Below are 12,863 nucleotides of genomic sequence, written 5' to 3'. Positions count from 1 at the left end.
CAGGATTTCCCCAATGAATATGCATGAGATCTATGCACGTGCACTGCTTTCAATGCATATTTATTGCGGAAATCCTGAAAACCCGACTGGATTGCGGTCCTCAAGGAGGGACTTTGAGATCCCTGCCTTAGAGGAAAGCAGGGGAGATTTGATTCAGACGTTCAAATACTTGAAAGGTATTAACATAGAACAAAATCTTTTCCAGAGAAATGGTAAAACCAGAGGCCAGAGGTGGGAGACTCACGAGCAATGTAAGGAAATTCTTCTTTACAGAGAGGGTGGTGGATGCCTGGAATGCCCTCCCGAGAGAGATGGTGGACAAGAAAACAGTGTTGGAGTTCAAAAAAGCGTAGGATGAGCACAGAGGATATAGAATCAGAAAATAATAGTAAATATTGAAGAACTAAGGCAGTACTGGGCAGACTTGCACGATCTGTGTCTGTTTATGGCCGTTTGGGGAAGGATGGGTTGGGGAGGGTTTCAATGGCTGGGAGGATGTAGATGGACTGGAGTGAGCTTTGACAGAAACTTCAGTAGTGACAACCTAAGAACAGTACTGGGCAGAGCTTTAGATCCTTGCCCAGAAATGGCTAAGGAGAAGAAGAAGAAGAAGAAAAAAACAAACAAACAAACAAAAAAAGCAACAACAAATTTTTAGATTGAAACAGGTTGAGCAGACTAGATGGACCATTTGGGTCTTTATCTGCCATCATATACTATGTTATATATTACTATAATTTATTTATTCATTCATTCAATTGTCTACACCATTCTTCCAAGAGAGCTCAGAATGGTTTACATTAATTTTTTTTCAGGTTCTCAAGCATTTTCTCTGTCCTAGTGGGCCCACAATCTATCTAATTTATCTGGAGCAATGAGAGGATTAAGCTACTTGCACAAAGTCACAAGGAGCAGTGTGGGTTTGAAACTACAACCTCAAGGTGCTGAAGCTGTAGTTGTAACCACTACACCACACTCTTCCCTGCCAAAGTGAAAAATATGGAAAGATGCCAAGTACCTCCATGAATACCCAGTACATATGAACACCTCTGTAATCAACCCAGAAGGTCAAAAGGTTATGGTGTCTGACCAGCACTAAGGGCCTGATTCAATGTCTCCCTAAAAAATTGGCACTGACTAAGCATGATTCTATAAAAGGTAGGCACACTGTATAGAATCATGCTGATCGTCACCTATGCAGGCTTAGGGGTCGCCAGGCATCCTAAATATAGGTGCACCCAATTTATGTCAGGTTTTATTCACCCAAATACCTACACTTAAGTTAGGTACCTAACGGCACCCAATTCACAAAGAGGCACCTAACTCAAAAACATGGCCATGATCTACCTCTAACCACGACCACTATTGTGTAGATGCTTTGGACTAGGTGTCTACTTTTTATAGAATCATGTGTTTCAACTTAGGTGCTTAACTTTCAATGAAGTCCAATGAAAGCCAATTATAATATGCTAAGTGCCAATTAAGCTTATTAAGGTAGGTGCCTACATCAGCTTGGCATGCCAATGTAGGTGCCTAACTTTATTTGCGTATTTGTTTATTTATTTATATCTTGCCTTTCCCAAGGTGGGTCACAATAAAGTGCAAACCTAATCCAAATCACATACAATACAATAATATCAAACATCATAAAACATTCCAATAATGTAGAACTTCATAAAAATCGCAAAGAGGCTACCAGCGCCTCCCCTAAACACATATCAGTTTAGGTCCCATATTTCATCCTACAGAAAAGGTAGTTTTTCAACATTCCCTTAAAACTACTCAAATTTGATTGCTGTTGTATACGTGTATACCCTGGGAACTTTTTCCACTCCTGAGGGCCCACACATTAAAACATACTAGTTCTAGACACAGTCAATTGCAATTGTTTCACTGTTGGAATGCGGTTCATATGGCAGAATGCTGTCCATCAAGTGCCTCTGTGTCCATGAATATAAAGATATACATAAGAACATAAGAAATGCTTTCACCGGATCAGACCTTAGGTCCATGTAGTCCGGCGACCCGCACATGCGGAGGCTTATTTAGGTGTTTACGCATATCCCTCAATGTGATTTGCAAGAAGGTGTGCATCCAACTTGCCCTTAAATCCTAGAATGGTGATCTCTGTCACAACCTCTTCCGGGAGAGTATTCCAAGCGTCCACCACTAATTTCAACCAGTACAATGATATATAGCATTCTGTCATATGATCACACTTAGGTGAAACAAAGTTTGGAACAATCGAGTTCTGAGCTACCTGCAGCGCACACAGTACCGATGCTGATAAGCCCTGAAACAACAAATTACAGTAGTCAAGACATGATAATACAACACTCTAAGATGGTCCTAAACATAGTACCTGACAAATAGGTGGACAATTTAAAATTTGCTAGTAAATGCCAAATCTGTAGGATTGCAAACCAACATCTTTTATGGATTGGTTCTCTTTTTTAAAAAATTTCTGTATTTATAGATTTCAAAATACAATACAAGAATCCTCTTATTGCACAAAATCAGAGACAAAATATAAGAAGACGTGGAGGGGCATAATCAAAAAAACCGTCTAAGTCCCTTTTTGGCCTAAGGCCTTAAACGTTGAAAGCAGAAGCAGGGAAAGTGTCCATAACCAAAACAAACGTCCTTGTTTTGATAATGGCCTGCCTCTACATTCAGCTGTTTTAACACCCAGACCACCACTACGTCTACACTTGTACCCAAACGATGTCTACACTTATACCCCATAATGAACCAAAAAAAACCCGCCTAAGCCCAAAACGTCCAACACAAGGGCTTTTAGGCGAAGGAGGAGCCAGTCCTTCACCTAAAAGCTGGAGTCTGTAACCGGTTTCTGTCAAAAACAACACCGGTTACAGAATCCACCCCAACCCCCCCACGACATCGAGGCAGGAGGGAACCCAAGCCCTCCTGCCCCAGGCACCCGCGGCACCCTGCGACAACATCGGGGCAAGAGGGAGCCCAAGCCCTCCTAACCTCTTCCCCCCACCCCCCTACACGATCGGGCAGGAGGGAGCCCAACCCTTCCTGCCCAGGCGGACCCCCCTATCCCCCACCCACCACTACAATATGGGCAGGAGGGATCCCAGGCCCTACTGCCCTCGACACAGCCCCCTCCCCCCCAATCAGCCCCCCCATCGACCCCCCTTCCCCTTACCTGAAATCGTTAGCCGGTCAGACCAGTGCCAAGCCCGCCTGTCCGACAGGCCAGCTGACTCTGGAATGGGGCTGGATTGGCCCAGGCAGCTGAAACCCTGCCCACAGGTAGGGCCTAAGGCGCCTGAGCCAATCAGAATAGGCCCGGGAGCCTCAGGCTCCTCCTGTGGGCGAAGCCTCAAAGCACATGGGCTGTGCTCATCATGCTCTCGGCTCTCTCACATTGTGCACTGCCCTGCACTGGATTCGACAGTGATCGGGCTGTTGGGGGGATAGAGATATTTCCAGGCCTAAGGCTCCAGTGGCTCCTTCCATCAGGGCAACAGCAGGCACTTCTCCCCCAGATTTGATGACCAGTGAGCTTGTTAAAAACCGCTCCATGGAGGGGTCTCGCAGGACAATGCTCTTGCGTTTTGTGTGAGGCATGGTTAAAGAAAAAACACACCAAAAAGTAATTTTCTGTAGAAGAAAGCAAGAAGAGACAGAGCTCTAACAGCTCTCATGCTGCCGCCATCTTGTTCCCCATGGATTGGTTCTCATGGGTGCAGATATAAGTGAAATGGCCCATCTATTCTACCTATCTATAATTTCCACTTTCTCTTCCTCTCCCTAAGAGATCTCAAATGTCTGTCTCACACTTTCTTGAATTCAGACACAGTTTTTGTCTCCACCTCCTCTATCAGGAGACTATTATATGCATCTACCACCCTATCTGTAAAAAAGCATTTCCTTAGATTATTCCTGAGCCTATGGCCTCTAAACTTAATCCTATGCCCTTACATACCAGAGTTTTCCTTCATTTGAAAAGGGATCACCTCCTAAATATTGATGTCACAGAGATATATAAATGTATTGATTGCATCCTCTCCCTTCTGTCTTTCTTCCAGAGTATACATAATGAGGTCTCTAAGCCTGTCCCCATAAACTTTATGACAAAGATCACTAACCAATTTTGTAGCAGTCCTTTGGACTGACTCCATCCTATTTTTATGTTTTTAAAGGTGTGGTATCCAGAATTGCACACAGTATTCCAAATGAGGTCTTACCAGAGACTTATACAACAGCACTAACAGCTCCCTTTTCCTACTAGTCATTCCTCTCCCTATGCAGCTGAGCATCCTCCTGACTTTGACTATCACCTTTTCTTTGTGTTTTGCCACCTTAAGTTCCTTAAACACAATCACCCTCAAGTCCTGCTCTTCTTTCATATTGTCACCGGCAGCCTCAGGGCAATGGGTCCTAGGGCACCAGTGGCAAGAGAAAACTCTTGTGAGCCACTACGGGCAGCACAAGGAAAGAAAAAAAGGTTAACAGAAGTGAACACCGTCACACCAGGTAGGTATTGTATAAAGCAATAACTGGGTTTATTCTTCAAAACAAAATATTCAAACCAGCTTGCTTGTTTCAAGTTCAATCAGTTTCATATCAAAAAAGAAAAACAATCTTGTCAGGATGTTCCAAATATAAAATATAGTCCCAAAACAAATACACTGCTAAATAGTCTCTGGGTTAATGTCAGTCAATAAAGTTCAAAAACATATAATTCAATCTTTTCCAAAGCTGCTGCTGGCTCTCCAGCCGATTAATAGTACAAACTTTCAAACATTTAAAAAAAAAGTCTTTTGGGCTGATATCCTCAGCCTGTGCTAGTGCTATGGCACTAGGCCCCAGCAGTTGACTTGCTGGCCAGGGAGTGTGCTCTGCGTGGTCTCAATTTGCCAATCAAAGGCCCTCAATCCCATCACAGAAAATGCAGAGCATTCACTACTGCCTGGGACTGCTAACAGCCCTTCCCCCACCCAGGAGAAAAAGAAAAAAACTACAAAATCTCAAAACACGTCTTTTACAGTTCTTAGAGGTGCCTCCAAGCACCACACCTTCTTCAGGGTTACCAAAGAAAAACATTCCCTCAGCTTAGTTAAGCAAGGTTTCAGTTAAACATTTAGGCAGGTCAAACTACTTGCCTCCAGTCCAGCAAACCTCCATTGGCAGGAATCCATTCAGTGGCTCAGCATATGGCTCCAGCTCCATGTCTTGGGAATCTTCAGGCATGAAGTGAGGTGGCTTCAAACCAGCCTCAATCAGCTCCATACTTTCCAGCTGCTCACTGCCATTCAGAGCTCTCAACCCTGAGTCTCTCTGCCTTTCCTCTTGCTGCTGCTTCTCCTTCTGTCTCTCTAACTGTTCAGCTCTCTGGTGTAATAGCCTGCAGCCATGCCCCAAACCCTCAGGTGAAAAGGTTTTCCTGATGTTTCTACTTCCAGCCTGCAGGTGACTGCTGGGAACTAACCTAGAGCTGTGTGGGGGTTGGGAAACCTGCAACTCTGCTCTCCCACTCCCTCTATGGGTCAAAGAAGGAAAGTCATCAAAATGCTTAGTTTGGGGTTTAAATTGAGATGTTTGTGGAGTGTCTGCTCTTGAACTGTGCACTGCTCTGGGGACACTCCTAGCAGGCATAGGCTGAATACCACAATATACAGAAGAACTTTGCTTACTATACTGTTTTCTTTGATTTTTACAACCCAAGTGCATGACCCTATACTTTTTAACATTAAATCTTATTTGCCATACTGGCACAGAATGAAGGTACATCAAGCCCATGATCCTGTTTCCAAGAGTGACCAAGCCAGGTCACTATTACCTGGTAAGATCCCAAACATTAATACAGATTTTATGCTTCTTATGCTAGATTATGGTAGCAGTAGATTTTTCTAAGTCCATCTTAACAAAGACTAATGGACGTTTCTTTTAGGAAATTATTCAAATCATTTTTAAACCCCGCTAAACTAAGTGCTTTTACCACATTATCTGGCAACAAATTCCAGAGTTTAATTACATGTTAAATAATTTAAATAGGTAAAAATATGGCTGCTATTCAGTGCCACTGAATATCAGACATTTATCTTTATCCATTTATATGTATGTATATAGGAAAAATGCTATCTACACACACATAGATGAACATTTATTAAGATAGTTTGCTCACTATTTGGATCATTTGGCAAGAGAGATCTTTGGCAGTGTTTATGAAGCAAATCTGCTCGTACTTATATTCTTGTACTGTACACTGTAGCCACCACTAGAGCCACAAAGCAGGACTCATCAGTGCCCCTAGTGGCTACAGCCAAAATTATGCTGGTGTGTGACCCAGTAAGGAGTCACCCCGCAGGGACTGCAAATATATCCAAAGAAAAAAAAACAATCCACAAAGTTCCAGGGTTTAGTTCCAAAAGAAAATTTAATGGCAGAATGTTTCAAGTAAAGAAAAACAAAATGGCCAAGCAAAAACACAAGGTAATTTGCAAAACAAAACTTCAGAGGAAAACCCTGTGTAGAGATCAGGATTTCTCCACACAAACCACTGTGGTTTTACCCTCCAAACAGCTTCTTTTTCAATAAAGCTTTTCCCCAAGCTTGTACACAGCAGGTCTCAGGTAAGTTCAGTTTCACTGCTGCAATAATCCAATATTCAAATAGTCTCAAATAAGAAAGCTTCCAGCAATCATATAGTGTTGCTGGGCTTAAGAGAAGTGCCTAAAATTTGCCTTCCGAAAATCAGAAAGCACAGCTTTCAAAATCCTAATTAGATCCATATGTGTTATACATACATAGATCCTAATTAGATCCATTTGTGTTATACATATATAAATGAATATATATGAATATACCACATTGCTTTTAAAAATATGTTAGTACTTAAATATGTAGAAATTCTTTTCTGACTTCTTCTGATTTTCTGTAGATTAAAACACATCTACCTCAATCTGAATTTTCTATAGGAAAAGTTAGAATTCTTTTAAAGTTGATCAGACATTCCCCTTCTCGCTGTTAGAACAAAGAAATACAGGATGTCAGATAGCTTCACGCTGTTACATGTGAGAGATGCAAGTTGGATTGTAAGATCACAGAAGATAGATAATTTAAGACTGTGTGCAAGAATATTTTTTCTTTGTAAATATATTGTAATATTAGAACTGCTTCTTCTGTTTTTCTTTTTATTATTGATTTAATTTAGTAATAGAATGTAACTTCAGAAATTCCCCTGTGAGGGAAAGGTCACTCTCCCAATATGTATGTAGGTACAAGAAGTGCCTTCTTATATGGTAGAAAATATTTTGACCAATTAAATGAAGGTAGAAAAAATATCATCATATTAGGTATATAGGTAAAGAAGGCAGACGTATGAGATTGTTTTTCAGAAAGATGCATTTATACTCTGATTAGACAGTCTGCATTGAACAAATGCCTTTTGAAACAAGATTACTCTGTTATTTTTAATAAACATATTTGATGGGAATTTTTGTACAATCATCATTATTTCCAAGCTTCTTGGGCAGAGTTGAAAGGTAACTTTGCTCAATTTGTGCCGAAACCCGGGGAAATTAAGGCCCATGATAAGACAGATGAATCATGGGAGCAATATATGCACAGTTCTTGACTGTGTCTAGAACTAGTATGTTTTAATGTGTGGGCCCTCAGGAGTGGAAAAAGCAGCAAAATGGGCTGTGTGGGGTTCTAAGGCTTTTTCCTCCTCCATTTGCCATTCTGAAGGAGCTATAATGAAATGTTTGTAACTCAAAGTTCTAAATAGTGCTTATATAATGCTTGATTGTTGTTTGAAGTTTCAATAAACAGTAGTTTGTTTTTTGTGATATTTCCAGTTTTCTGTTATCTTGAGTGATATATATTAAAATCATGTATAAAAGTCACATTGCCACATCATAGTCTGAATTTGGCAGCTAAAAAGAAATACAAGGTCATGCATTTGGGCTGCAAAAACCCAAAGGAACAATACAGTTTAGGGGTGAAGAACTTATGTGCATGACAGAAGAGCAGGATTTCGGTGTGATTGTATGTGATGATCTTAAGGTTGCCAAACAGGTTGAAAAGGTGACAGCAAAAGCTAGAAAGATGCTAGGGTACATAGGAAGAGGTATGGCTAGTAAGAAAAATGAGGTATTGATGCCCCTAAATAAGACTCTGGTGAGACTCATTTAGAATATTGTGTACAATTCTGTAGACCACATCTTCATAAAGATATAAAAAGGATGGAATCAGTCCAGAGGAAGGCTACTAAAATGGTGCATAGTCTTCGTTATAAGGCACATGGGAACAGACTTAAAATCTAAATATGTATATTTTAGAGGAAAGGCAGGAGAGGGGAGATATGATAGAGTTGTTTAAATCCAATCTCAAAAAATATATCAATGTTATTAGCCTAGTAATGAAGATACCCACTGAAGCACATTTACTAATAGTGGAGAAAAAGCTTCAACTGCATTAAAATACTTATGTGGCATAAATCTGCATGAGTTGAGTCTCAATTGAAAGGAAGCACTGGAATGAGAGAGCATAGTATGAAGTTAAGAGGTCATAGGCTCTGGAGTAATCTAAGGAAATACTTTTTTACAGAAAGGGTGATAGATGCATGGAACAGTATCCTGAAAGAGGTAGTGGAGACAAAGACTGTGTCTGAATTCATATGGGATCTCTTAGATTGAGATGTGCCATTTGACCTTTATTTGCCATCATATTTCTATGTAGTCCCATATTATATACAGTACATGGAGGATTTGCTACTATTTAAGTTATGCAAATCTTTTGCAAGTCTGGTTGAAAGAATATCTATTGGAACTAAATTCTATAGGTGAGGAACAAAGAATAAATCTTGGCTGCATCTTTTAGAAAAGCTTCTATGTTTACCATTATTTGCATATAGACAGTGGGAATAGCAGGATATTAGTGTCAGTACAAGCTGGTATATTTTTTAATCTGCAATAAAAACACAAAAGGTAGATGAAAATCTAACATAGATGTTAAAATGTGCAAAGCCATATTGTAGTCTATCAAAGTACTATGATACTTACGTCACTTTTCCTCTGGTACATGGACGAGTCCTGAAAGATAAGAATGCAAAACTATGAAAATGTCTAATAAATATAATGCCCCCAATTGTGACATCATCTGTGCAGAATATACTGTTCCAGTGCCACCTTTCCTGTTTACACTGATGTTCAATGGTTTTTCCTATAACATCACTGATCAACAGCAATATCAGAATCTTGGAGCTAACCATTTTTCATATCGGATGATCTTGCATCCAGGCAAGGCACTAATTTTTATTCATACAACTAATCATTGAGCATGGTAGGGGATACTCTATCTGTCCTCATTGCCCCTATCAGTCTCAAATATATTCTGAAAATGTTCTCTAGTTCCAAATATCATAGAGCTGCACACAGCAGATATAATAAACTCCCTGATCCTAGCTAAGATTCTTATGTTGTGAACTTTATAGCATTTGACATCTCACTTGGTTTTTCTCATGGGCTATCTGTTTACTTGATATTAATTATAAGTTAGTTTTTTTTGTTAATGCCACATTTCAAAAGTTGAGCTTTTTTCCCTCTCCAAAAAGTACAAATATTAATTAGAGCAAAATAACTGTTAGAGTATAATTATATTAATTATATTAGTTTGTTGATAGATTAGAGAAAAAGCTAATTTTGGCAGCAACATTTAGAGGTCCTTTTACTAGGGTGTGCTAGTGCATCTTAGCATACGCTAAAAATTAGTGCACCCTAAATGCTAACACATGCTAATGCGTCCATTACATCCTATGGATGCATTAGCACGCGTTAGCATTTAGCGCATGATAAGATGCACCAGCGTGCCTCACTAAAAGGACCCCTTAATTTTATAATGCTCTTCCATCTCTTATATAACATTGTTAAAATCCTCTATAGTCTAACTATCTCTTGATCACAAAATAAAACTTTACAATATTCTACTTGATATTGTTACTCATCTATTTATTTGTAACTTGAAGACAATACCAACTTCAATGAATGGTGGAGTTATATATGTAAAAAAAGGGGAATGGAGGGAATAAACAACAAGGTCACTTGATTAGTAATAACACCTGTGCTACTAAGCACTGCTTAACTAGTGAAAGAAAAAGCCTCAGTGTGTTGGAGAGGTGAACCCGCACTCTAGCACCCTCACTGTTCAGCAACTTCCTCCTTTGCTTTTGTGATGGTTCGCAGAGGAAGAACTTGTTGAACAGTGAGATAGCCTGTTCCTTCTAGAGGCCCTGAAGCAGTGGCACTGATGCCACAAAATGATCATCAGCCTTGCATTAAACTATCAGTGCTATCCACTGGTCGCCGTACATGAAGAAGGACATGGTACTACTCGAAAGGGTCCAGAGAAGAGCAACTAAAATGGTTAAAGGGCTGGAGCAGTTGCCGTACAGTGAGAGATTGGAGAAACTGGGCCTCTTCTCCCTAGAAAAGAGGAGATTGAGAGGGGACATGATCGAAACATTCAAAATACTGAAGGGAATAGGCTTAGTAGATAAAGTCAGGTTGTTCACCCTCTCCAAGGTAGGGAGAACAAGAGGGCACTCTGTAAAGTTAAAAGGGGATAGATTCCGTACAAATGTAAGGAAGTTCTTATTCACCCAGAGAGTGCTTGAAAACTGGAACGCTCTTCCGGAGGCTGTTATAGGGGAAAACACCCTCCAGGGATTCAAGACAAAGTTGGACAAGTTCCTACTAAACCGGAACGTATGCAGGTGAGACTGGACTCATTTAGAGCACTGGTCTTTGACCATAGGGCCGACGCGTGAGCAGACTGCTGGGCATGATGGACCACTGGTCTGACCCAACAGCGGCAATTCTTATGTTCTTATGTTCATAACATGCACTAAATGGTTAGTGCACTTTAGTAAAAGAGGGGGGTTAGTGTCTTTCAAAAAATGCCTACAGAGTAGTTTCATCTTCAAGTTTTCCAATCTCCTCGCAAGTTGTAGCTTTTCTGTTTGTTTCATGTCTGCAAACAGACCTTGATTTTAAAATCTGAATCAGTGGCATTTCAGTGCCGCTTTCTGCATAATTTTTTAACCCTCAATTTTCCTCTTCCACAGTTTTGTTACCCCCGAACAAAAACCTCATCCATCTACTTTTTGGGGGAATGGACATGTTTATGTTTATTAAAATTTGATATCCCGCAGAATCTTACAATGTTTTTCTGTGGTTATCAATCCTACAAAAGAAAAGAGAAAAAAAGGGGGCGTGCCTTCTAAAAATGAAAGAGAGAAACACTCCAAAAATACAATATCTTCTTCTATTGCCTATCAATATCAGTTAGGGTGTGGGATGTAAGGATTTCTGGTGAGCCGGTCAAAGTTATCAAGGTTTATCTGAGTGCAGTTGACTGTTCCTGCTTGTATCGACTCACTGATATTGCCAATGTTTTATTGCTACTGTCCAGGCCTGTCTTTAGGACTTTTCTTAATCACGTGCAGTATTCTTTGCTTATTTTTTTATTAGGTTGTACAAAATATCTGATTTTCTCAGGATGTCTAAAGATTTATAAACTTTCACAGGCACTAACCCCCTCTTTTACTAAGGCGCACTAGCCGATTTAGTGCACGCAAACTGATTTAGCAGGTGCTAAATGCTAACACGTCCATTATAATCTATGGGCACATTAGCATTTAGGGCTCCTTTTACTAAGCTGCGCTAGGGCCTTAATGCGCGGAATAGGGCGCGTTAAATTGCCGTATGCGCTAGCCACTACCGCCTCCTTTTAAGCAGGCAATAATAATTTTGCTAGTGCGTGCTATACTGCGCGGTAATTTTGCATGTGAGCTAATAAAAGGAGGCCTTAGTGCACTAATTGCGCTTGCTAAATTAGTTTGCGTGCGCTAAATCGGTAAGCACACCTTAGTAAAAGGACCATTAAATCTTTGATGACTGTTTCATTTCACAAGTTGAATGCAGTCTTATGATTTACCCCCTGTTTTACTAAGGGGCGCCATGCATTTTAGCGCATGTGTAGCGCACGCTAACCACTAACTCGTCCATAGACTAACATGCACACATTAGCATTTAGCGCACCTTTGTAAAAGGAGCCTTAGTGATTTATTTTTTCCTTTTCTTGATTTCAAGAAACATTCATTTATCAAGTCCAAATTGCATAGCAGAATTTTAGAAAGGGTGTTCGTGGCAGAGGTGCCCGACATCACTACCTTGTGTGCCCCTGATATGCTCTTTCTTACTGCCCCAACATCACTGCACCTCTGTACCTTATCACATCTTTGCCAGTAGCATGCAAGCTGGAATACCCACTGCTCCTGCTGGCTGAACCTTCCTTCTAATGTCACTTCCTGGTTCCGTGAAAAAGAAGTGATGTCAGTGAGTTACAAGGCCAGAATGAGCAGTGGGTAGGATGGCCTGCATGCTCCCTGTGAGAATCGGAAGAGATAGTGGAGGGGTGCCATCCCATCCCATTGCATCACCGAAGGAGGAGGAGGAAGAAGAAGAGAGGTACCAACTTCTTGGGGGGGGGGGGTCTACCCCATTGCTATGCCATTGGTTCAGACTAGAATTTAGATCTCCAGATCAGAAGATCTCAAGTTGAACTAGTATTTTAGAACAAGGTCTGCCGATATAGCACTAGTTCTAAATTACTTGGAGAAATAGACATTTATGCACTTGGAGAAATAGACATGCACATTCATTTCAGAAAAATAAACACTTAAAGGGGAGGGAAGTTTCATGGCGACTCCAGGAAGTACTTCTTCACCGAAAGAGTAGTGGATCATTGGAACAGACTCCCACTCCAGGTGATAAAGGCCAGCAGCGTGACGGATTTTAAGAGAAAATGGGATACTCACGTGGGAT

The 12,863-nt window shown here is 40.6% G+C and overlaps 1 protein-coding gene across 1 annotated transcript in view; it reads right to left on the bottom strand.

Moving 5' to 3' along the window:
• The window catches only part of LOC117346276 (vomeronasal type-2 receptor 26-like), a 41,252-nt gene extending 35,987 nt beyond the window's left edge, over positions 1–5,265 (bottom strand). The window contains exon 1 of the mRNA XM_033915677.1: positions 5,135–5,265. Coding sequence (XP_033771568.1) covers positions 5,135–5,265 — 131 coding nt within the window. The remainder of the gene's footprint in view (positions 1–5,134) is intronic.
• Positions 5,266–12,863: the final 7,598 nt, after the last annotated feature.

This window comes from Geotrypetes seraphini, chromosome 12 (assembly GCF_902459505.1).
Source record: "Geotrypetes seraphini chromosome 12, aGeoSer1.1, whole genome shotgun sequence".
Classification (NCBI taxonomy): domain Eukaryota; kingdom Metazoa; phylum Chordata; class Amphibia; order Gymnophiona; family Dermophiidae; genus Geotrypetes; species Geotrypetes seraphini.
This window is presented reverse-complemented; position numbering and strand designations above follow the sequence as displayed.